Genomic DNA, 24,692 nt, shown 5'->3' on the forward strand with positions numbered 1-24,692 from the left:
TGATTCTAAATACCAAGGTAATATTAGTGTAATAAAGCTGTAAATACCATATATCTGTCAATATAATCACATATTTACAATTTGTATCGACTCTTAAATACATAAATTCTGTCTAATAGTATAATTAGTCAAAGATAAATTAACATAATAAGTTCTAAAGAATAAGTTTTCCGCCGTTAGATGCTCTTATTTGTGCTACTTGCTCAGGTGTAAGTATAAGTTTACTTCCATTTGGAAGAGATAGAGCATAATGACTTCCAGTTTCATTTACAACAACCACCAGCTGAGTTGCAGATATTGGCTGTTGCTTTTCCGGTGATTTACGTTTGACTGGAGTAATCGATATTCCCCCTTGGTTCATTCGCTCAATAATTTGCGGAGATAAACCGCTTTTATCTAATATTGGTGTTGGTGTTGGATTAACTGGCTTATTCTTGTTCACCGTTCTATTGTCCATAGAGGTTGTATTTCTCGTATTCGAAACATTGGATTTCTCGGGAATAATCATCTCGATTTCATCATCATCATCACTGAGAACAATCAGAGACGTAGCTTTATTTGTATTCGTGGTTGAGTGATTTGCAGCTTGTGGTAAACGTGGTCGAATTAGTCGTACACATCTTTGAGCATTTGGGTTTCTTGGTACAGGCATTCTGTTATTTACCATTGTTTGTCCTCGAACATTGCCTCTGAATGGTACAGTGCTCCTTATAACCGCACCATCCGGGTGTCGAGGACGTGGAGGAAAAACAATTGGTTTATTTTGTACAACTCTAGGTAATGCTCGTGTTTGCTGCATTGAAACAGTTACAGGAGTAGTCGGTACTGATCCACGATAAGGAGAACATGAATTTGCTGATGGCGCAACCCCTATTGGCTGATATTGAACATAATTATTTGGCTGTGATGTATAATTTTGATCATTTTGCATAATTACTGGTTGCATATTTAATGAATCTTTATAGGATGATTGAATATTAGTTATTTGTGGATTAGCTACAATATAACCACCAGAATTTTGTACATAATATCCCGGATGAATTGGTACTTGAGGAACGACAGAAATTACCGGTGATCCTGAAGTGATTGATGAGTTATCCGGCTTCATTACTACATAATTGACTGGGCCATTTCCCGTATTAACCAAAACATAATTTTGTTGCACTCCACTGGTTGCCGTTTCAGAAGGTAATTGGTTATCATTTATTGGCCCTTCATCTTTAATATCCAATACCGAGTGAACACTTTCAATTTTTATTTTGTTTAATGCATTATTGCAATTATCGTGTTGATCAGTATTATTGTCTATTATAACATCAGGATTAGAAAATGTCTTCACACTTCTATCTATTGTTATTCCAGTGTTACCATCAACTTTAACGATTTGTACTTTACTCTGGAGAGACCTTAAACGTCTACTTGCTAAAGATCGTTTCTTCCTTTTACGAGAACTTGGTAGAATCCAGTCTGTGTCAGAATCCGTCGCGTCTGATTCGCCGGTTAGTACGCGTTTAGAGGAAGACGTTACGGAATGAGGGCTTGTATGTACGCCAGTAGCTGGATCAACAGTCTCAAAACCAACCCAATCATCTGGCTCACTTGAATCTGAATCATCTTCAGAAGAAAATGGCTCAATATAAGAAGAAACTCCTCGTGCTCTCAATACTCTACGTGTTCTTTGTTCTGTAATATCAGAATAAAAATAAATTTAATAATATGTTCAACAAAAAATACATTGGTATACAAGATTAAATTTTTTTGTTTCATTACGGGTAGTGTAGATTGCATAAAGTATATAAATAGTTAAAATATATTATTTACTGGAAATGAAAGTACAATGGCATCGTATAATACATTCCATTTCCAACCATGTTCCAAGTGGATTATTAAACCACTAGATTTTTTTCATTGATAAAACAATATAAATATTTTATATAAATTTTTATTATTTTTTAATGAAAAATTTATTTAAAAAATATAAAAAAAAATGTATTATTTATTAAATTTTCTGATTTTAAAAAACTTTAATCTATCTAAATTTATTTTTAATGAGATAATAGTTTTCCCCAGGTGTTAATTTTTTTTATCACCATCATACATCTCGTAGACCCCTCACCCTATAATTTCCATGTACACCAGTGTAATCAATACTGTACTCTACCTTCTTTAGAATCACCATCCTCTAATTCATCATTTTTTTCAATTTCCTCTTTGATGCTAGATTTTTCGTTGTCTCGACGTTGTGTTGAATCGCCACAAGAGAGTAGTGGTGAGCCTTGTGGTCCCAGAATCCACGCAACAGGTCTACTAGTACTGTCAGACGACAATTCTTCATTTTTAATATTGCTAGAAAATATAATAAAGGTATATTTCGTAAAAGTTTAATAAAAATTAGATTAAAAAAATAATATTAACTTTTATATAACCCTTGAATAAAGTTTTACTAGACTTATAACAAAAAATCAATGGAATGAGGATATTAAAAGAAAGTTGAGTGCCTTTTTTATTATATAATTTGATAAAACACGCAATAATGTGTTCTTTCCATGTGCGATATGATTTTGCGAAACATATGTAGCGTGAATAAAAACTCATACCCGTCTTTAAAAGCTTGCCATTCGCTTTGTAGTTTCTTTTTAGCACGATCTGTAGATTCTTCAAGATAAGATTCTTTTGACTCTAATGATTGAATGAGATTTTTCAATTTCTTTAAGAGCAGCAGTTCACACCTTGCAGCTTCCTGAAGAAAAGTATTGATTTTATTGCGAGGAAGTGTTTCATTTAATTACCCAAAAAATACAATAGAAAATTATTTACTTACACTAGACTGTACTTTACTCTGTTTAGAGAGATTAAGAACTAGACTTTTTAATGATTCCACACTGTCAGCAACAAGTTGAAATTTTGACACTTCTAAATCTGTTAAAATATTGTTAAAGTTATCTGAATCTTTTTTACAGATTATCTTACTTCTCGTCTTGATACCTTTACTTTCAGACAAATCTTGATTTATTTCCTGATCATTTTGAGTTTTATCATCTTCCTTTAAAGGATCTTGATCATTTTCTTCTAATTCAGGTTTAACTTCACATGAATTATCATCATCTTTCTTATCATCAATTCTATCAATCTCTTCATTACTTGTATCATTAACAGTTTTAGTTTCTATTAATTTTTCATCATCACTTTTTGACACACAATTAGTATTAACGGAAGTAATATTTCCACTTGTTATCCTTTCATTCATTTTTTCATCATCAGTCTTAGAACTACTAGAAATATCTTCAAGAAGATGATCAGTTTCTTCAATCATACAAGGCTTAACGCCTATTATATCCATAATAGCTTCTTTACTAGGTGCATCCATTAATTCTTTGTTTAATTCAACATCTTTATTCAAATCAGAATCTACATTGCTAGATACATCTGGCATTCCATTCTGCTTCGTCGCTTCACTTTTTATACTCTCTTTAACTTGATTAATAACTTTTTTTACTCTAACGCGTCTTTTAGATCGTCCCGGCAAAATTCCATTTTTCCAACGATTATTTTTCACTCTTTTTCTTTCTGTTTTCTTTTTTCTAGTCCTCGTAGATTGTAACTTCAATTTAGCACTCGCCGGCATAGCATTTAAAAAAATTTTATTATTCATAAAATGTTTATATACCCTCAAGTCACCATCAAGAAAAATTGGAAAATAAATATAACGAGCTCCATATCGATCACGTCCAAGTATTTTTTCACTCAGACCATCTAAGTATTTATTGGCAACTTCTTCTTGGAGTAGTTTCCTTGTATGCATAAGCGTATCACAGATTGTTTTCAAAAGCCAAACTTTTTGTTTTAATTCAAAATCTTCAAAATTTTGTCGTTCAACAATGGAACTGTCAGGAAATATTTTCCAAAATTCTGGTTCAATTCCTATAGCTTCCAACACCTTTACAGAATCTTTATCCTTATTTTCATAAATTTTAAACCAACTGGGGACTTTGTGCGTAAGTAAATAATTGGTCCAAAAGTCATAGGGCATCAGTGGTATTTTTTTATATTTAGATGCTGGTAATGTTGGACTTAAAAGACATGTCATGACATTGGCCAATTGTTTCGATGCTTTTGGAATCAGCAACATTCTCTCCATTTCATACATTGATAAATGTTGTATGTGCAATGTATCTTTTGCAAGACAGAGGAATTCATAGATTTGTGGTATCTCCCACATATTTGAAACAGTATCTGGCAATTGATTAAGTAATTGATCAACCAATTCAATCTCTTTCTCTTTATCTTTTTCATTTTTCTCATCTTCATGTTCTGAATGTGAAATTGCCTCAGACATTTTATTCAATAGCTGTAACAGAAATTAATTTTCATTTAAATAAAACTGACGTTAAATTATATGACATAATAGAAACTAATAGCTTTTTAAATTTTTTATTCTATTCAAGTGAATCGATTAACATTAGCAAAGGCATGGTCAAACTATATCAACTACTCTGGAAAATGCTTTGGACATATGCAAAAACGAACAAAGAGTCTTATCGATAGTAACGAATTGTTACAAGCTCATTTAGCTTCGGAATGGATAAGAGGAAAAGTCAATATTTGACGAGTAATTAAAAGTCTGCTGATGAATAGAAGTTCATCACGAATATCCTGAAAGAAGAAAAATGCTTTTCCACTTGCTCATAATTGATAGTAACTTTGTTAACATATTTTTCATAACTTCATTAGGGTATCTTATTCAATCATCGAGACTATCCATTTTCTCATTAATAAATTTTTTTAAAGTAAACTAGTAAATAAAAAATTTATTGTTTTATCTTATGATGTAATTTAAAAAATTTCTAGAATAATTTAGATATTAAGAATACCCAGAACGAAGAGTTTAAAAATTAATACTTCGCTTAATATTGTTCTACAAAATACTTTAAAAGATAAAGAGCCATTTGCATGATATTTGAAAAGAAAACTTGTTCAAAGTGTTCTGAAAAGAGTCTTGTATCTGTAATTGGAAGATAGAAATCCCAAAATCCCAGTAGTTTAATAAAATGACTGTTGTTAAAAGTAAACTAAGTTCTAATTAGCAGAAAAAATTAGAATAAAAATAAAATAAATAGGACTAGATGTTTTTGACTCAAAAAAATTTGGTATTCTAAAAAAAGTTCAAAATTTATTTCGTAACCTACATTCCTTTAAATAATTGTTGTTTACTGTCTGACTAAACTTAGAAAGAGTAAAAAAATTATTCCTAATTTGAAAGTTGTCTCTGAAAATATTGGAGAATGATACTTGGCTTACTAATAAAAATATTGTTGATGTTTCGATTAAAGCAGATATAAAAGTGGGTATTCGAAGTATCTTCTAATATCTTGACCTCTTTTTATTCAATTGTTCAAGATATTATCTGAGTTGATATCATCTAATGAATAATAGTAAATTTACTCTATTAGCGAAAAACTAACAACAAAATCAACAAAGTTATCAATTCTGAATGATCTTGTGTGCTAGCTTTTGGTGTAGCATCAATACTAGACTTGAAAAAAGGAATAAAAATAATCGACTGTGTTAAAAACGTGAGAAGTTTACATGAAAAGGTCTTGGTGGAAAAATCCATGAGTGCTTTCAGTAAGTAGGAACATTTGTCACGAAAGAGCTATTGTACATTGGTAGTGATCATTATAAGGCTGTCAATTGCTGCTGGCACCATCATCAGAGTCTATCATTAAGGAATTTTCCAAGGTATAGACATTGTTACTTGCATTTAATGTTGCTATTTTCAACAATCAGTTGTTTAGTAACACGCAACTTGCTCACTTATTATGACATTAATTGAGGATAAATATTATCGTTGGTAATAGCTATGCCATTATGTTCTTGCTAAACCTCTAGAGCAAATAGAAAATTAATCAGATGCACGCTCACAAGATAAATGATAGTATTAAAAAAGTTTCCATTGATATCTCACGCATTTTATTACCCTCCAATCTTCTGCCACAACGTGAATGTGGTCGAGTGAAAGTTTTCAAAATAACTAAGATGAACCCAGAAATCTATCCAAGAAAACTAAGGGATGATGAAAAAAAATTCAAAAGTCCTGGAAGTACATCAAATCAATCACCAGCATATACCCTCAATTCACTACATCTTCAAAACCCCTACAGGACACTTCAGAAATTCGAGAGTTTCAACAGCTCAAAAAATCACACATTGAAATTCCGCAGCAGTTTCTTGCAGAAGGTAAATTTCATTTTCTTAAATTTTTAACACCGAATGATTCACGTGTTTATACATATTAAGAGTGAACATTGTACTTTGTGTGTATTTTTCAAGAGTCATGATGTCGTGAGTGAAAATAATTATTCTAATCGACGACAAAAAAACCCATTCCAGAATTATGAGGAGAATAAAAATAAATATAATACAAAGATTCATAAAATCCAGATGTTTTTGAAGAAATTTAAGTTTTTTTCATTAATTGAACAATACTGTGCCAATAGTACACTTCATGGTCTACGATATGTTGGAGATACACACGTCTCGATAATTGAAAAGTAAAAAAATATATTTTTTACAGAATTTAATGAACCCATATTGACATGTTTCATTAAATTACACAAGGACATATTTATCTACAGATTATTCTGGATTTTTTCATTCATATGTGCATTCCTAAGCGCCAGCTATTTTATTTGGCACTTGTACAATAAATGGCAAGCATCTCCAATTATAATTTCCATGAGTCCTGAGCCAGTTTCTTTTGAAGAATTTCCATTTCCTTCAGTAACAATCTGCAATATGAATAATGCAAGAAAGTCTGAAGCAGATAGAATTAATGATAGGTATTAATTTTTTTTTTATCTCTAAGTAATAATAATCCTTTGAATAATCAATTTTAATAACTCAGTGATGATAATCTTGAGAAGTTATTGCTGGAAGATATCTGCGACTTTAGAAACTCTACTGATGAAGTTGATGAAGTATTCGGTTCAGCTAATTGGAGTAATGTCTTTCGATTTATGATCAATGTAAGAAATTGTAAAACTTTGTCACGCTTGAAATAGTTTTGTTACTTTCATTTTATTGATTTGTAAAATTTTTTGTCTTTTTGTATTTTTTCAATATTTATGATGTATTTTTAACTCAACTCACACTTTCTTTGATATATGAGTGTTTTTACATTGAATGGCAATTTTTTATTTGCTTCTTGGAGTGAAAAAATGTTTAAATTTAGCATTATGATGCTCTTGATACTTTTAATGAAGTACTGAAATATTGAATGAAGTTTCTTCTTGACTGTGATTTTTATTCGAATGAAATTTTTTTAACTTGTTAATATTTTTAAAATATTTTTTATTAATTTGAATAAATTATTATTTATGTTTTAAAATGATTGTTTTTCCTTTTTTTCAATTATAATTTATGTCCTATATTGGTGAATATTTAAAATTATTGTGTAAAATTCCATGAGTCTTTTAAAGGTATCACAGCCATGTACAGAAATGCTGTATCATTGTCAATGGCATGGCAATACCACAGATTGTGACAAATTATTTAATCCCACAATGACGGATGAAGGAATGTGTTGCAACTTCAATTCAGTCCACCGAAAATACATGTTTTACAATCCGTACGTTAAGTATTATACAATATTTGCTTTTATTTCCACGATGACAATTCTCATTTTCATTAAATAGACAATCACAATTACTTTTAATAATTCATTCAAGTTTTCTTCTATTAATATTAATCATCAGAGAAATTATTTTAATATTAATTAAAATCCTACATGAACTAGATATTTTTCTCTTCTCATCAAATCTATTATTATCATCAATAACTGACACCCACTTTCCTACTTGATATTCTATAGTATATATTTTGGTCTCTTCTTGTGTAAAATGATTTGTCTTACTTCTCTAAGACTAATAAAAATATATGTCACAACATTTTCAATTTTTATTGAATATGGTATATATTTTCTAAATTATTATTTATCACGAAAGTTATAAATAATATAGTTCATTTTACTCCATCAATTAATGAATTAATACTTAATTACCAATTAAAATAAAATAATCTTTAAAATAAAATGTCTCATTAAGCCAAGAGTGGGAAGACCTCAACATAACATTTCCATTTAACAACATGGACTGGAAACCAGAAACTGGCTATAAAGCTGCAATTCATCCAGATACTCAACCTTGGAGACCATTTGGAGCAGGAGAATATTACGGTTTAACACTCGTTTTGGACACTGCAGTTGATGATTATTACTGCTCATCAACAGCAAGTGTTGGTTTTAAATTATTGCTTCATAGCCCAGTTGAAACTCCAAAAATGGCTGATTTTGGCTTTGCCATATCTCCCGGTGAAGAGACACGAATTATCATTTCACCAAGAATTTTGACAGCCAGCTTGTCTATTCTTGAAATTCCTCGCAAAAAACGGAAATGTTTTTTCAACTCTGAACGGAAATTAAAATATTATCGAACTTATACCCAGAGAAATTGCCTGCTGGAATGCGAGGCAAATTTTACTCAGAAAATTTGCCAATGTGTCCAATATTATATGCCAAGTATGTCTCAAATGATGTTTTATGTATAATAAAGAAATAAAATTATTCATGTACTTAATCATTTTTACTTTTAAGAATCTGCAAATACTCCAATCTGTGGTAAAAAAGATGATCCGTGTGCTACACGAGCGAGAAGACTGATGGAAACTAAACTTTATGATGATGAAGCTGACAAGCTGAATGTTACTGAAATGTGAGTATGAACCAAAATACTCATTAATCATTTAATTAATGAATTAATTAGTCATTTATTACAGACCTAGCTGTAACTGCTGGCCAGGATGTTTTGAAATAAATTATGAATTTACCATTTCTCATAGTTCCCTTACTCCAAAATTCTATATTGACGATGCATACGTGAAGCAGAGCAAAAAATACTTCAAGTAAGCCATTATCTTTTTTGTTATTCAATTATCTTATTCTGATAATACTTAACTGTTTATTTAGAGAAAATATGGCTATTGTTCACTTATTTTTTATTGATTCTCAATTTCCAAAATACGTTAAAAGTGAACTGTTTGGCTTCATTGAGTTTCTATGTAAGCATTTTTAAATTTTACTCCAGTAGTTGTTATTACTCCATTATTTTATTATTTGTATTATTATTAATTATTCTAGCAAGTGTTGGTGGTCTTCTTGGGCTTTTCATGGGATTTAGCTTTTTATCAGTCGTCGAAGTGGTTTACTTTATGACATTAAGAATTTGGTGTCGCATTTCGTGGAATGAACGACCACAAAATACATCGAATTCGTTAATTCATGTGCAACCATGTTCTAACCCAAATTCCAACACTATTTTCCCTTTTTCACAATAACATACCATCCTATAACTGCTTATGAAGGAAGTTGATACATAATAAGAAAGTAATTAAATTATAATAACAAGTGTAGTGGTTTACACGTTTAATAATCTTAGTATAATATACAATGAATGTACGTACCTTAGGAAAATCTGTTAAATATTTCCATTACTAATTGTTATTTATGAATAAATCATAATCAACAGAAAACAAACAACTTAAAAAATACACTTTTAATTGTAATAATATACAACAGTAAAAATATTCCTGATAAAAACGCAATCACAATCTTTTATTATCGAACTATAGCCTGTGGTAAAGTTACTTGTAATTCGATGCCGATAGATGTCGTTAGAAACGTAAATGGCGGAAAAATTTGAATGATTGAAAAAGAAAAAGGAAGTTCAACATAATTTCAATAAAAAAAAATGAAAGACAATTTTTAAAAAAGAAATGTCACAAAGACATCTTTATTAATAATTAATTTCTTATATATATATATATATATATATATAATCGTACTAATTGAATTCGCATCGATATTCTTATTATCTAAGCCATAATTGTTACTATACACATATGCTCGAATTTGTATTTCTAAAATATGTTGACAGTAAATAAATCTAACTCTACATATTGTTATTATTTTATGATTTTTCTTATTTACTCATACAAAATTCTAAATATCATATGTTTACACTCTTAGAAGAGTTTTGTTTTTTTTTTTTTAGTTTTTCTTATTTTTAGTGCTTATTTTCTCAATATTTTTTCCATTTAAGAACATTTACAAACTTATATGAACACTTGTTTAAATAATATCCTAATAAAACAAACTTTTTTTATTCACAAAGAAGAAATCGTGAGTATAGTGATATTTAGTTAATTGTTGATGAATTAAAAACAATAAGGAAAAAACTCCTGTAGATAAAAAAATAATTGTTATTTATTTACAGATTATTTTTTCCTGATTTGTTTCTATTAAATTACAAATTAACTAAAACACATTTTAACTCATTCTTTCTGTTCTGTATAATAATTAGTCAACATATCTCTATTTCAAAATAACATTTCAGTGAACCTTAATTATGGTTAAAAAATAAGTCAACTATCAAATTAATTCATTGCATCACTGAAAATGACATTAATTTTGAATTAATTATAAATAGATATACATATAAAATCTATCATCTGTACAATATGTAGGTAACGGTTTTCACAAAATCAATTTACTTAAAGTAGTTTCATTAATTCTACCGAAAAAAGCAAAAATGAATATGGAATAATATTTATTTTTTTTTGCACTGCGGAGTATGTATACAGTATGAATACTTTTTTCGATCATACATTATATAAATTGTATGCACTTTTTGTGCAATTCAAACTTTCATCCTTATTTTTATTTTTTTGCCACTTTTTTTCGACTTTTTAGAGATATTTTTGAATAAGCCCTATTTGAAATCGTGCCATTTAAATAGTTAAACCATATATCTATATATTCACGTTAAATGACAAAAAAATATATATAAATATTAATTTGCATTGAGATGACATCATTTTTCAGCATTGCAAAAATAATTGGTCTAATATAATTAGAATTGATGATATTCAGAAGATCAATGAAATGCAGTAGCTTCGGCAGGTAAGGTTCTAGATAACATTAATTATTTCAAGAGGAAGACATTGGCAAAAATCTCTCGGACGTTTGCATTATATCGGCAATTGATACTTATACTTTAGTAGAGACAAGAGTAGATAAAAACTGAAAGGAAAAAGAAACTGATCTTTAAATTATAATACAAAGCATTATACATTAGTCCTCGACCTACCGAAAAGCTTCTACGTGGATGAACTTTTAATGATATAATTTTTTTATTTGACCAATGAAATTAAAATATAAATGTAAATAACAACTAAGACGCGCCTTTTAGCTTCTGATTCTTTACTTTGCTGCTATCGGTGCTTACCAAATGATTGGATAAAATTTTTAGTTTAAAGACAATAAAGTAAATCTAAAAACACTAATAAAATCTACCTTATCTAAACCGAAATACTGTGGCAGGTATTATGACCATACGTGGGACTGTTGTAGTGTAAGATTATTTAAAATTTACAAAAGGAAAATCGGTGTTAATCTACAAAAAAAAATAATAATAATAATTAAGCGAGTACATCAACTTCGATGAGTCGAGCAAAGTTTTAAGAGTCAGTTGAAACAGGTGCCTTTTGGTATCACATATGAAACCTCATGACAACCCTGTATAGTCACGAATCAATAAAAAATCCGTACAAAAGCGTATTGTTAAATAATTATTTTGTTTTTTATATTCTTATTTCCATTTACTCTGGCTCAAAACAGTTTGTTTCATATGATTTTTTTTAAAGCTGCGCAATTATTACCCATTCATCTTAAAATATTCTGAAGACATACTTTGATTTTGTTCAAAGAAAAAAGTATATACTCGTTATTATTATCATCACTTGTTAATTATTTAAACATAAAATAGACTTATTACAAATTTATTTATCATATCGGAAATGAAAAAATTCAAGTATATGTATATATAATTATTCTAATGATCTATTTACTATTACAAACTATCATTACGGTAGTCATAAATGATATTCAATATAGTATTCGATCTTAAAATTATAAAACAGATGTCTGCGGTCAATTATTTATCAGTTATTGCAGCTTTTAACAAGATTTTATTTCGCCGTTAAGGTATTGTTTCTGCTTTCTTTTTCATATTTTTGTAATAACATCGGTTTATCATGGCCATCATATATTGGTTTAGAATTTAGAATGACTTGACAAGAAGAGCCTTTTATGATAATACGGCAAAAAACTGAAGTTTAACGTTTGATAATTAAATTTTTTATCTTTTAACTTCAAAATTATAAAAAAATAATCACCAAATGATTATTAAATAATAAAACAAATAAAAATTTGTTATATTATGCACTGTCACCGTAGCTAGAATATTTTTAAAACAAGATTTGAAATACATGTATCAATTTTATGGCTCTCATTTATTATCCAAGTCTCCGTCAAGTCACGAACTATCACGCACAATTTTTACTTATCATCATAAGTATTATCATTCATAAAGCTTACAATGTGTAAACGGCTAATTAGCCTTTATTCCATAATTAAAATATCTCGAGAATTATCGCATCATACGTTCGTTGCCACGTATATCGTGTTACACAGGTACACCTTTTTGTTGATAAAACGGTGAAATCCTCACTTGCAACCTAACTTGTACGAAAATAAAAAGAAGCAATAACCCCGTTCGGCTTAGCACAATTTCTATCAGAAGTCCTTTATGTATCAAATCATTTAGGCTCCTGAAAGGCAACTTGACATTTGTAAACTTCATCAAGCATAACTGCTGCTTGTCCTTGGCCTTGACTAACAGTCACGGGTGTTGTAGCATTTACTACAACCACTTGTTGCCCTGGTTGGGCTTGTTGAGGTTGTTGTTGTTGTTGCTGCTGTTGCTGTTGTTGTTGTTGTTGTTGTTGCTGCTGCTGCTGTTGCTGCTGTTGTTGAGGATTGCTTGTATTTGGCTGCTGTGTATTGCTTGTGTTATTCGCATTTTGATTTCTAGCAGTTTGACCATACTTTTCGTGAATGGCGCGGTGACGTTTCAGAGCAAAACGATCAGAGAATCCAATTTCACAAATGTCACATCTGGAATTAATTAATACACAAAGTTTAATAGATGAAATTGCTTTGTTGGTTGAATTTAATTGATTTCGTTTAAAAGAAATAATTTACCTGTGGGGCTTTTCACCAGTATGAACTTTAGCGTGATTCTTTAAGTGTGTTGCTTGATTAAAAGCTGAACCGCAGGTGTTACATCGATATGGTTTTTCACCTGTATGGATTCGACGATGGTTCCACAATGTGGAGTGTCTCGCAAATGTTTTTTCACAAACTTCACACTGATAGGGACGTTCACCTGAATGGATTCTCTCGTGATTCTTCAAATGAGGGCTTTGAGAGAATTGCATACCACACACGCTACACTTGAATGGCTTTTCTCCAGTATGAACGCGTCCATGATTTTTTAAATAGGCCGCTAAAAATATATCAATCCATATTATTAATTACGTAAAAAAAATATTTTTATATTTAAATAAATGAATAAATTATATCATATACGTACCTTTCGCAAAGGCCAAACCACAGACTTCGCATTTAAACGGTTTATCTCCAGAGTGGAGTCTCTTGTGGGACCAAAGCGACGAATAGCGTGAAAATGTGCCGTCACAAACATTACAATGAAATGGCTTCTCTGGCTGATTCTGATTTTGCTTGCCGCCTGAAATGAGAAATGGGACGGGAGTATTAGTTTTCCTCGAAGGGCCAGTTCTACAAATACATTTATTCACCGTATACTCATGAGACGTTCGCCATTCTGAATTTATTTGTTACTTTCTTTGTTTATTACACACATTTTTCTTATAAAATAGAATTAATCAATACTACATAAAAATCCAATTATTGTCATTTTCATGATGATCATCAATTGTTTGATGCAGAGCAATAAATTTTTCGAAAGTCTCATGATATTTTGGCCCGTAATTCGACAGTAAGCAAAAATTGTTTTTAATATTGTTAGAAAAAAATGATTTTGTGATATTGATAATTAAAATGCGTCGTTAATAATGAAGATGAATTGGAGATTTATAAAACTGTCCCTTAGGGGAGATTTTATTCCGTGAAATCATCCTTAAATTTAGATGTCGACAGTTCCAACTTGTTTTTTTACCTCAATATCAATCAAACTTTCTAAATTTATTATTATTATTATCATGATGATAATAATTATTATCTGTGTAATATAAGAGGGAATAAATAATTCATTCATTATAAAATGAGGTATTATAATAGTTTGAATGAATGATCCAAAAATAGTCAAACTTTTTCCATAAATACATTCAAAGCATGCAAAAGACCATTCTATTTCAACAGAATGAATAGGTGAGCTACGATAAAAATTACAAATGTAAACTCAGAACTGTCACCATCTAAAATAAAACCAAAGACATTTCCACTTGGAAATATCGAACTCAGGACGTTATCCTGGTTATTTCTTTGGCTGTGATTTTATTCCGACTTACTTCCTATGATGATACGGCCTGTCGCCTTGCAGCCGCCACACTTCGCAAGGGAACTGATTCCAGAATCTAGTTTTTCGTCGTGTTTACCTATCATACACCACCCGATGTACGATCATGACAGCAATGAAATGACAATATGATGGAAAGGTGGATGCAATGAAATATTACTTTAAAAAAATGATACTTTTATCTAATAATTCGAAAAATAATCAATCGTTTCTTTCAATTTACAAATGAATTATGACAAAGTACCATTTTTTTATTTCATCGTCCTGATATTTAGTAATTTTAGACTTACCAATGAAAATAATTCCTGTTCCATTGCATTTGTGGCACTTGGTAACACTAGTAACTCCTCGCCGTTTCACGGGATGATGACCAGGTTTGATTGCTAATAAAATAATGATAATCTTAAAATTAGTAAATATAAAATCCAGGTAAAGTGATTCATTTATAAATAATAGCTTAATAATAAATAATAAAAAAAAAATGGAATGAAACCAAGAAAGTAACATCTATATTAGAGGACTTTGTATTTAACTCCTTGTTCACATGACTTGAATATAAAATAAAAAGTTTGTTTAACTTAATATTTTTCAAGTCAAGAGACTATTTATTTTCAATCAAAGTTTCCATAAAATTTTGAAAATTCTATGAATGTATAACACTTACTTTTTTTAACTTTAGTGGGATGATGTTCACAGGGGTCTTCACTCCCACATTCCTCACAGACTTGCACTTTTGGCTTCTGATGCATATTCGTCTTGTGACTCTTTAATTCACCGGGTAATGCAAAACAAGCACCACAAACATCGCATGTATAAGGTCGTTCAGGTGTTGTTGCAACAGTTACAGTAGTCGGAGTCTGTACTACAACTTGCTGTGGCTGTTGAAGATTACTCGGTGTCGTATTATGAATTCTTTTGTGGTGATTGAGTAAACTCATATGACCAAAAACTAGGCCGCATATGTCACATTTAAATGTTGCATTTGTTGCAGCCGCTATACTCATTTGATTCAATAAAGTGTTATATCCAACGGGTTGAACGTCAAAACGATAGCAACCCTTGTCATCAGTGGTGATTGCACCAATTGTGCTCACTGTATTTGTTTGAACTTTTTGCAGCATATTCACATTATAATAAAAAGGAAATTCTGCTGCTGTTGTTTGTTGTTGTGTTTTATCCTCTTTTTTCTCAGTAACATACATTTGTTGGGTTTGTTGCTGCTGAGATTGCTGGCTTTGAGCAGCTTGCTGCTGCTGAATTTGTTGTGGATCAAACATTGTAGCTGTCTGTGGCTTTAACAATAAAAAAAAGTCATTATAGAACAATTATAAATAAATTTAATTACATTAATATTTTTATAAAAATTAGTAAATAAAAAAAATGAACTACCTGACGTTGATCCGTGTAACTAGAATTACTTTGTTCTGTTTGTGTAAAACTATTAGTTTGCTCCGTTTGAGTAAACATGGAACACTTGACTGGTTGCTCAACCTGTTGACTCTGTTGATTGGGAATCTTTATAAGATTTCCCTGGAACCGATGTTGGTCTTGTGACTGATGAAGATGTGCTTGATCTTCACTTGTTTCAATATGCAGTGGATCCTCTTTCACAACGTGCTGTACAAAATAAAAATATTAGAAATTTGTCAATTAATTCACGGTGAAATCAAGAAGCTTCAAGTGCACATTGCAAAAAAAAAAGATACGAAAAAATCACGAGTATATTTATCTGTTTGCTTCTTGCTCGTACGCGCGGCATACCTGCTGTATTTGATCAGGACGGGTTGCGTTCAACCACACCACGTTGCTACCATTTGATTCTAGGGCCATTGATGCGCTGCCTTTGACCCTGCGCAATCAATGGACATCCGTTACAAAGATCTCGATGTAACTTGTGGCGCGACTTCATACTGGATGATTTTATTAACGATTATTAGGGAGGAAATATTAATGTAATTTATATTATTAATGAAATCTTCAAACAGTGGGTTAATTGACATTTTAGTGATGTTATTCGATGAATTATTGTAGCAGGTTGTAATTCACCCCCCCTGATCAAAAAACACGCCGTATGAGCAAGAGCTCGTTAAATTTCAGGACCGGTGTGACGAGGAAGTAGGAGTCGGCTTTGTGGCACGCGCGAGCGAGCGAGGCGCAACCCAGCGGTAATGTTGATCCAACAATAAAAAAATAAAGATGTAACATTAGATAAATGTTTTATGACATAAAAGAAACAAAAGGTGAAACAAATGAACGGATAACAATATTCAACAGCCAAGTTATAATGCTACTTACATGTAGTTACATTTACTCGATAACCATATCCAACTTGATGCACCCGGATGATCTTCGAGTTGCCATGACGGCAGTCATAAGTGCGCGGGAGATGGGTCAGGAGTATAAAGAGCAACACAGAGGAAATTGCATACAAAGAATATATCCCTTATCTTGTAGAGTTCTGAAATTCAATATTTTCCTCGTTTCCATATACGAAAAAACCGGACATAAAAAATGCCAGGAAATACCTCACGATCGTAGTATGAAAAAAGGATAAAGGAGAAAAAAGAGGTCAGAGAAAGAAGGACGCGGTGGGCAAAGGTCAGCGATGTGGAACTATGGAATTCAAGGACTTGAGCTTCCTCGTCGCTTGATGAATTCCCTCGTGGCCTTCCTAATGATCACGTCAGAGCAATACAGTTGTCAGAGCGGAGCGTTGGCCCGCTAAGTTCATGTCGGCCAAGCCGTGTGGCTGTTGGTCGTTGGCTGCAGCGACAGCGCGGCTCCTGCGGCTTCTCTCTATTGCCAGCGGCTCGTCTTGGTGGCATATAAAATAAAAGTCTTCCAAGTGCTTTTAAGCGTTCGTTGTCACACACTCGAAAGCGCGAAATCACAAGGCTATAAAGTTTCAATCGATTCCTTTTAGAAGAGCTCGATGAGCGACATCAAGCAGCATAAAGCGGCGTCAACAAACCCGATGGCGGCCATTACACACGACAAGGATAACAATGGTTGCAACTAAAACTGCGAACACGCTTCGCGCAACGTTAAGTCTTGAGTTGTAGAATACACCAAACCAATACTCCTATCTGACTCTTTTCTTCGCACTCACTCCCTCGCACCACAGTCTATTCGCACCAGCAGCTCGCTTTTTTTCTCACGCGGAATAGCGCTGAACAGAGCGCCTTCCGTGACTACAGCCAACCGTCAAGGTCGATCCATGCCGTAGCCACGCTTAGCTACGGATTCAGTGCCCTCTTTGTTCGCTTCGAGCGCCATCATCAAGTTTAAATCAGCGTGCGCATTGTTTAAATTCCCGCCTAAAAATTTAAAATGCATTTGAGCTGCAACAATTCGATTTTTTTATTGTTTTAATAATTAACCAATGTTTGCGTTTTTAATATTTTTTTTCCCTACAATCAATTAGATTGCTATTTAAATAATGTTTTCCAGTTTGAAAAATCAACAACAAGTGAAGATAGAAACTGCACGAATTAATTATTTTACCCAGAGAAAATGAATACTAATAAAGATAAAATAATAAAAATTACTATGATGAGGTTATAAAAAATTTTTATATCTATATATAAACTTTATAACCAATATATTTTCATTATATGTAATTTTTTTTTCTTTGATGGCAATGACATACTTAATGAATATCAATAATTTTTTTTTTTTAAATAATTTAAAAAAGCAATAAATAAACATTGCAGATATTAACCTATATCGTGATGGAAATAAAGTTTTTTTTCTTCAATAATAAATTCAATAATTTTTAATTAATTATTTAATATAATCATACAAATGTGTTGAAAATTAGTTGTTAAAAAATTGCTATTTTATGTATACATCTTAGAAGAAAATAATATTTATTTAAACTAAAAAATTTGATGTTTGACTGATTATATTGATCAAACTATAAAATAGCCCTTTACTCACACTTTTCATATTCATGATTTTAACCATGGACAATATTTCAATAACAAAATACATGATTTTCTATTTATATGATACATTTATTGTTTTTCAAAAATAATTCATGTTATAATATTTATTTTTAGTTGATATCTGTAAATTTTGTCAACTCTAATAAAAACTTTGTCATTTTTGTTAGATATTTCCATCAATAATACCACAGATCAATCAATATCAGCCAGAAGATTACAATTTGACATTGTGTTAAATATAAATTTAAAAAACAGCTTCAATAAGTTTGTAGTTTCAGAAAAAAATATTCAAGATTGTGGAAAAAAAGCGCAGTCGCAAATGGGAGGCGGGTGAGATTCGAAAAGGAACCGGGTTACTTGTCTTCAGTCGATGTCGCGACGTCGCCGCGACACCAACTAATAGTAGATTTTTGGCTTAAATCAAGCTGAATGGAACACGATTTACCTTTTTTTTAATTCTTTAATCAACTACTCCAAATGATTAATTCAAAGGTACAAACTAATATCAATTGTGGTTACTAGAAGCTACGAAAATCTGGAAATTAAAGCAGTATTTTAAATTCTAGATGAAATAAAAAAAAGTCCAGATGAAGAGAAAACTAAAACTTGATTTCGGGAAGGATAATTGAAATCATTATCATCAAGGATGTCCAATTCATCAATAGAAAGAAGATTGCCACCAAGGCCTAAAATAAAGCTACCCGTCCCAGGCCAGTATGGCCATTATCCTCAAACACCAGTTGGATATATATCTACGCCTTATGGTCAAACACCAAAGCCACCAACACCAGGATCAGCACCACAGAATGTTTTATATGTCAATAAAGCTAGTGAGTTTGTCTTTGCTCAATTTAAAGGAATTAAGGATTTTACTAAATCAGGACTCAGCATTGGTGAAAAGAGTGCTTTTTGGCTCTACGAAAAAGTAAGAGTATTCATCAATTAAAATAATCTCCACTAACGATAACAATTTTGCTTTCATTAGTTACTAATTTAACGTTTATATTCCTAGGTCAGTTCCTGGAGCAAACGTTGGTTTACTCACATATTTCTTTTCGTTATCGTACTTCTGTATAGCATAGCTGGCGCCTGGATTTTTGTTTACCTAGAAGGACGAAATGAAGAGCGAGTTATTCTTGACATCAGGAGAGATAGAAATGATACAATTCGGATAATTAGAGAATACTGTGAGGACACAGATCTCTTTGAACAGCCTGATCGATGGCGAGGCAAGACAGCAAGGCAGTTGATGGACTATGAAATAAAGCTAAAAGAGCATTATAAACATGGACTTATGAATGAGAATGAGAAGGTATGGACCTTCTGGAATGCTATGTTCTACTGTGGAACAATATTCACTACTATAGGTAAGTGTTCTTAAATTAAATCAACTTAAGTGTCCGATTATGTAAAGAAGCTTTGAAAAAGAGTTGCTTTCAAGAATATTTATTCTTACCCATATCTTGTGATGTGTAGTTGGGGCTTTTTTTTCTTGGTTTTGTGATGCCTACCGCAGAAAGATCCCACGCGTCCTATTTCGGGAGTGTGACACATTACGCAAGAAGACATACAGAAAGAAGATGAAACAGATAAATTTTGTGTTATTTTAGAGGTTGACCTATTGCTGTGTGTGATTTACTTATATAAAGCTCTTAAATACCTAGAAGTCATTTGATGGCTTTTATTATGCAGATACATTCCGAAGAATGTGGACGACGCAGCCGCGAGTAGTTTGCCGCAGTTACATGTCATTCGGCGACTTTTCATTACCGTGAAGATAGAAAAGTAAGTGCGGGTGCTGTAGTAGTTTGGTGGTGGGAGCTCAAACTTTATTTTCGTCTTGAATCTTAACTTTTGTACATCGTGGTAGCTTTCAGAGTCATCGCACTCATTGTCTGCGGTGTTTTTCAGTTCTAAAAGTATATTAAACTTATCATTAATAACATGGAAGATAGTTATACAGTGCATCGTAGACGAAAAGCAGCTGCTAGAAGACGTGACAAGACACCAGAAGCATCAAGAGCTGTTGGAGGAACTAAAGATGTCAATAATGCTGGTGATGATGATGATGATGACAGAAAAAAATTGGAGGCACGAGCACGTATGGAGCAAATGGTGGAAGATACTGAAAAAATGGAAGAATTAGCTACTGATGGAAGAAAAAAATCATCTCCAATCGTTGAGAAACCAGATACTAAAGTCGAAACTAATGATGATAAAAAAAAAGATAATCAAGTTGTAAGTAGTAACAATGATAAGAGTGAATTGAAATCTCAGCAAAAAGCAGAATCTACTGATGAAAATTTTACCGTGAAAGATACGATGAACGAAAATAGATTAGAGGCAAGTAAACGAGTTAAATCGACTGTATTTAAAGAAGAGGCACCTCGACGACGACCTAAACGGTCAAAGGAGCGAAAACATTCGAGTGATTCAAGTCTAGCTGAAGATGACAGATCGAGTAAAAGTGATAAAGATGAAAGAAAGCGAAAGCCAAGAAGATTACGTAGAGAGATTCGTAATGAAGAGCCACAGGTTATCTCCGCTAATTTGACTCTTCCTATCAAACAAATTATACCTTTGAGTAGCGAAAGTCTTATTGAAGATTTCAAGAAAGCTCAAATTGAGTATGAAAGGAGAGAACTAGGTATTCTTGAAGTGGAAATTGATGACTATGTTCATCCAAAAATGGAGGCTGCTTTGAGAAGACGGAGTAATAAGACAATAGAAAAAGACGAAAGTGAAGTAGTAGAAGACAAAAAAACGGATCAAACTACTAATGAACATCCTTCTTGGTTATGGTCATGGTTATCAAGTTTCAAATCGAAAGTAAAAGATGAAAAATTAGAGGATGAAGAAAAAAAAAAGAAAGAGGAAGCGGTTAAGCAGGAGGAAATAAGAAAGGAGCAAGAAAAAAAAGAAAAGGAGTCCGAAGAAACTAAAAAGGTTGTAAAGAAATCTAAATTATTGGAATTCATTCGATTATTGTCAGATTTAAAAGAAGAGTTCAAAGCATTTGTTGCTCAAAATCCACATGAAATAGAAATAATATGTAAAATACGTAATAAATGTATAATTCAATTAATCTTGATCATCATTTATTGTGGTCTTGGAGCTTTTGTTTTTCGGTTTATTGAAGGTGCTTTTGAAACATTCTATAAATGTGGAGTCAAACGAGTAAAGCGAGACTTTTTAGACAGTCTTTGGAATTATAGTCATAACTTACGCGAAGATGATTGGAAAAGTATGGCTAGGAGAAAACTAATGGAGTTTGAAGAACAACTTCATGCTGCTCACGAAGCTGGTGTCCATTCATACAGTGGACAAAAAAGCTGGACTTTTTTGAATGCCGTTGTTTATTGTTTGACTGTTATCACGACTATTGGTGAGGCTTTTTTTGTCCTTCTGCCTTTTTTTATTGAGAAAAGATAATTTTTTTTCAGTAACTCAAGTTTCTTCTTTATTCAGAAAAAAACCAGTCTTATTGATTAAGTCTACGTTAAGTGGCGTCTACAGTAATAAGTGTACTTATAACAATCTTCATATTCGTTTTTTTTATGTATTTTGATACGACTTGAAAACGTATCTTGATAGATACTCTAATAGAGCAGAAAATAAGATAAAAGTAGATGATAAACTGGATTAAACAAAGATATTAAACGGAAAATCAATTACCATAATAAAGCTTTAAAAAAGTAATATTGTACTTTTCAATATTTCTTTTTAAATAATCTCTTACCTGAAAAATAAATCAATTATTTCCGAAAAATATTATTGGTATTTATTAATAATCTTATGAATTTCAATGTAGCACTGAAATATTGATAAAAATATCATGAATAGTATTCATGAAAATTATTTCCAATATTCAAAAACATTTTATCAAAAAATGACTTGTAATAAATTGATAAATGATCCCTTGAGATGCATCTAACATACAAATAATAAAAAAAGATATTTTTCTTCAGGTTACGGTCATATATCTCCAAGCACAACAACAGGACGAGCTGTCACAATAGTCTACGCGATATTCGGCATCCCAATGTTTCTAATAATCCTCGCGGATTTCGGAAAACTATTCACTAGAGGGATCAAATTTCTTTGGGCATTCGTAAGAAGAGTTTATTACACTGGTAGTTGCAAAAGAGTGCGAAGAACTGCACCTGTTCAGGTAATTATCGTTCATTGTCTTTTATTTTATATAGATAGACACAGACTAGTTCATTCATGAATCGATTTTTCATTCAGGAAGTTATGAAGGGAGTTCAACTGGTCTATGACTTTGCAACCTTTCGGCGTCCTTCGCAAATGAATCCCGAAGAATTGGCTGAAATGAGAAAACAACAAACGGTCCTTAATCTTGACGGAAATGCTCCAGTAACACAACCTGGTACACCAGCAACACCAGAGCTGTCAGCTTTTGCGATAGATGACGAATTCAACCTTCCAATATCTGTTGCAATAACCATCTTACTGGTTTATATATTTGTTGGAGCAACTGTTTATAATATATGGGAACGATGGGGTTTCTTCGAGAGTTTTTATTTTGTATTTATATCAATGAGTACAATTGGCTTTGGTGACTATGTACCAAAGGTAAGAATTAATCTTAAAACTTTTAATCTTATATGCTGTGTGCTTATTTTTCTCTTTTTAATGTGTCTACTTTTAATAATTTGCTGATGTGCATTTTTACATTTTTTTCACGCCGGACGTTAGATGGTAAGGTTGAAATAGACATAAGCAATAGTGTAGCTTCTAATTTATTGAGTTGATTATGCCAAATGATCATTTATTCAATGCTATTTTTATGCAGGTTTTTTTAACGAGATCTTAAAAAACTTTACTTTGTTCCAAGCCTTAAGGCATTATTCATAAAGAATTTAAACTCCTAGAATTTTCACCCAATGTTTAATTAATTAAGCAAAGTGGAAGCAAACGAATGACAATCACAAGTTGCTAGTTCAAATAGTAAATATTAAATATTAAGTGATGAAATTTACTTTCTGGGTCATGTTATAGAAGTTGGATCTTGAAAATAAATTTATATGCTTTTTGCAAAACATTTTGATTGAATGTCTGGAATATTGAATAAACTTCAAAAATATAATAAAAATTTTACACTAATGTTTAGCTGGTTGTGGTTAAACACAAAATAAATTTCTATTGATTTTGGCATAAACGTTTGAAAGAGTAAGGACTCTATTTCTCAAGATTGCACTTTTATATCCGTAAAAGTTATAAAATTAAACTAGTGTGTGGTATCGTTGTACACACACTCAAACGACTGCTGTTTTCCAGCTGAATTTCTAAATGAATCGAGGATAATCAAGTCACTTTGGCATAGTCATCTGCAGTATTTTAATGAAGTTATAAAAATATATATATAATACTTTTTTCATAATTATATTTAATTACTTATAAACTTTTTACTTTACACAGCATCCTATTTATATGATGTGCTCGATAGTCTACCTCGTGTTCGGTTTAGCATTAACATCAATGTGTATCAATGTCGTTCAGGTAACAATGGTCTAGATTTTTACTACATGTCACCTTGGTTCAATAATGAAAATGATGGAAAAACATTTTGATAACCTTACAGGTAATGCTATCAGATTCGTTTAAACATGCAACTCAAAAGATAGGAGCAACCATTGGATTTGAAGTCACCGAGGACGACGGATCGATACAACCAACTGTACCACCACCGGTGGAAGTCGCAGAAGTTCACGCGACAATTAAAGAAGAAGATGAGACCAAAGAAGCTCCAAAAGCTAAAGAAGAAGATGTTGAATTATAATAATTTATTTAAATTAATCTAAAAATTATTTCATTACTTCTTATACTACTAATATATATTTTTTTGTATTTCATTTTAAAGCAACAAATTTCAATTACCAAAGAAATTTTATGCACATTTTTCGCTATAATGCTGTGAAATGTTATATTATTGCGAAATGCCTGTGCTATTTGTCAGGAAAATATTGTGCCTTTTCATAAAGATCTTCAAAATATCAATAATAGTCTTAATATATTATTTACTATTCTATTTATTAGACATCATTTATTATTCCATTCTCAACAGATGGATTTTCATAATTTTTTTCGCTCATGCTAATACTTGATCTACATTCCCAGGTAATTAAAGAGACTATTGTACTTCACATATATGTATGTTCTCTCATGTATTAGAAGCAGATTACCATATTATTTTTAACTGCTATTTTCA

At 31.4% G+C, this 24,692-nt stretch overlaps 4 protein-coding genes across 8 annotated transcripts; 2 read left to right on the forward strand and 2 right to left on the reverse strand.

The window, feature by feature from the left end:
• Positions 1-50: 50 nt before the first annotated feature.
• Positions 51-9,697, reverse strand: LOC118066048 (uncharacterized protein KIAA2026-like). 2 transcript variants are annotated; one of them, XM_035081784.1, is made up of 5 exons: positions 9,517-9,697; positions 2,822-4,348; positions 2,598-2,740; positions 2,162-2,346; positions 51-1,683 (listed from the first exon to the last, which is right to left on the reverse strand). In XM_035081784.1, the coding sequence occupies exons 2-5, from the start codon at positions 4,334-4,336 to the stop codon at positions 155-157; spliced, it is 3,372 nt and encodes a 1,123-aa protein (XP_034937675.1). In that variant the 5' UTR covers positions 4,337-4,348; positions 9,517-9,697; the 3' UTR covers positions 51-154. The 2 variants fall into 2 exon arrangements, with proteins under 2 accessions (XP_034937675.1, XP_034937676.1); XM_035081785.1 differs by lacking the exon at positions 9,517-9,697 and adding an exon at positions 9,012-9,200.
• Positions 5,554-9,520, forward strand: LOC118066054 (pickpocket protein 28-like). Its single transcript, XM_035081804.1, has 10 exons — positions 5,554-6,237; positions 6,331-6,551; positions 6,636-6,839; positions 6,905-7,025; positions 7,479-7,627; positions 8,103-8,575; positions 8,651-8,768; positions 8,833-8,958; positions 9,023-9,114; positions 9,194-9,520. Exons 1-10 carry the CDS (start codon positions 5,911-5,913, stop codon positions 9,388-9,390), a joined length of 2,028 nt encoding a protein of 675 aa, XP_034937695.1. The 5' UTR covers positions 5,554-5,910; the 3' UTR covers positions 9,391-9,520.
• A 1,966-nt stretch (positions 9,698-11,663) lies between the features above and the next one.
• LOC118066051 (zinc finger protein 726) lies at positions 11,664-17,727 on the reverse strand. 3 transcript variants are annotated; one of them, XM_035081795.1, is made up of 9 exons: positions 16,809-17,727; positions 16,275-16,362; positions 15,903-16,130; positions 15,178-15,805; positions 14,804-14,896; positions 14,506-14,592; positions 13,548-13,703; positions 13,157-13,460; positions 11,664-13,069 (listed from the first exon to the last, which is right to left on the reverse strand). In XM_035081795.1, coding segments are annotated over exons 1-9 (1,944 nt in total). In that variant the 5' UTR covers positions 16,811-17,727; the 3' UTR covers positions 11,664-12,711. The 3 variants fall into 3 exon arrangements, with proteins under 3 accessions (XP_034937686.1, XP_034937688.1, XP_034937687.1); XM_035081797.1 differs by lacking the exon at positions 16,275-16,362; XM_035081796.1 differs by lacking the exon at positions 14,506-14,592.
• Positions 17,728-20,254: 2,527 nt separating this feature from the next.
• LOC118066093 (uncharacterized) lies at positions 20,255-24,465 on the forward strand. 2 transcript variants are annotated; one of them, XM_035081880.1, is made up of 6 exons: positions 20,255-21,845; positions 22,429-22,631; positions 22,709-23,056; positions 23,180-23,182; positions 23,903-23,983; positions 24,066-24,465. In XM_035081880.1, the coding sequence occupies exons 1-6, from the start codon at positions 20,405-20,407 to the stop codon at positions 24,261-24,263; spliced, it is 2,274 nt and encodes a 757-aa protein (XP_034937771.1). In that variant the 5' UTR covers positions 20,255-20,404; the 3' UTR covers positions 24,264-24,465. The 2 variants fall into 2 exon arrangements, with proteins under 2 accessions (XP_034937771.1, XP_034937772.1); XM_035081881.1 differs by lacking the exon at positions 23,180-23,182.
• Positions 24,466-24,692: the final 227 nt, after the last annotated feature.

This window comes from Chelonus insularis, unplaced genomic scaffold (genome assembly GCF_013357705.1).
Source record: "Chelonus insularis isolate UGA/USDA-ARS -01 unplaced genomic scaffold, ASM1335770v1 contig_326_pilon, whole genome shotgun sequence".
Lineage (NCBI taxonomy): Eukaryota > Metazoa > Arthropoda > Insecta > Hymenoptera > Braconidae > Chelonus > Chelonus insularis.

Bases quoted from the DNA above. Each gene is read 5' to 3' on its own strand.
- LOC118066054 (XM_035081804.1), top strand. From the start codon at position 5,911: ATGCACGCTCACAAGATAAATGATAGTATTAAAAAAGTTTCCATTGAT. The intron at 6,840-6,904 runs GTATTAATTTTT...TTAATAACTCAG, and splicing joins GCAGATAGAATTAATGATAG to TGATGATAATCTTGAGAAGT. The intron at 8,959-9,022 runs GTAAGCCATTAT...CTGTTTATTTAG, and splicing joins CAGAGCAAAAAATACTTCAA to AGAAAATATGGCTATTGTTC.
- LOC118066051 (XM_035081795.1), bottom strand. The intron at 14,593-14,803 runs GTAAGTCTAAAA...GGTGTATGATAG, and splicing joins AACAGGAATTATTTTCATTG to GTAAACACGACGAAAAACTA. The intron at 13,461-13,547 runs GTACGTATATGA...ATATATTTTTAG, and splicing joins TGGTTTGGCCTTTGCGAAAG to CGGCCTATTTAAAAAATCAT.
- LOC118066093 (XM_035081880.1), top strand. From the start codon at position 20,405: ATGGAAGATAGTTATACAGTGCATCGTAGACGAAAAGCAGCTGCTAGA. The intron at 22,632-22,708 runs GTAATTATCGTT...TTTTTCATTCAG, and splicing joins GAAGAACTGCACCTGTTCAG to GAAGTTATGAAGGGAGTTCA. The intron at 23,984-24,065 runs GTAACAATGGTC...ATAACCTTACAG, and splicing joins TGTGTATCAATGTCGTTCAG to GTAATGCTATCAGATTCGTT.
- LOC118066048 (XM_035081784.1), bottom strand. From the start codon at position 4,336: ATGTCTGAGGCAATTTCACATTCAGAACATGAAGATGAGAAAAATGAA. The intron at 2,347-2,597 runs GTATGAGTTTTT...TATATTTTCTAG, and splicing joins TGGCAAGCTTTTAAAGACGG to CAATATTAAAAATGAAGAAT. The intron at 1,684-2,161 runs GTAGAGTACAGT...CTGATATTACAG, and splicing joins GGATGGTGATTCTAAAGAAG to AACAAAGAACACGTAGAGTA.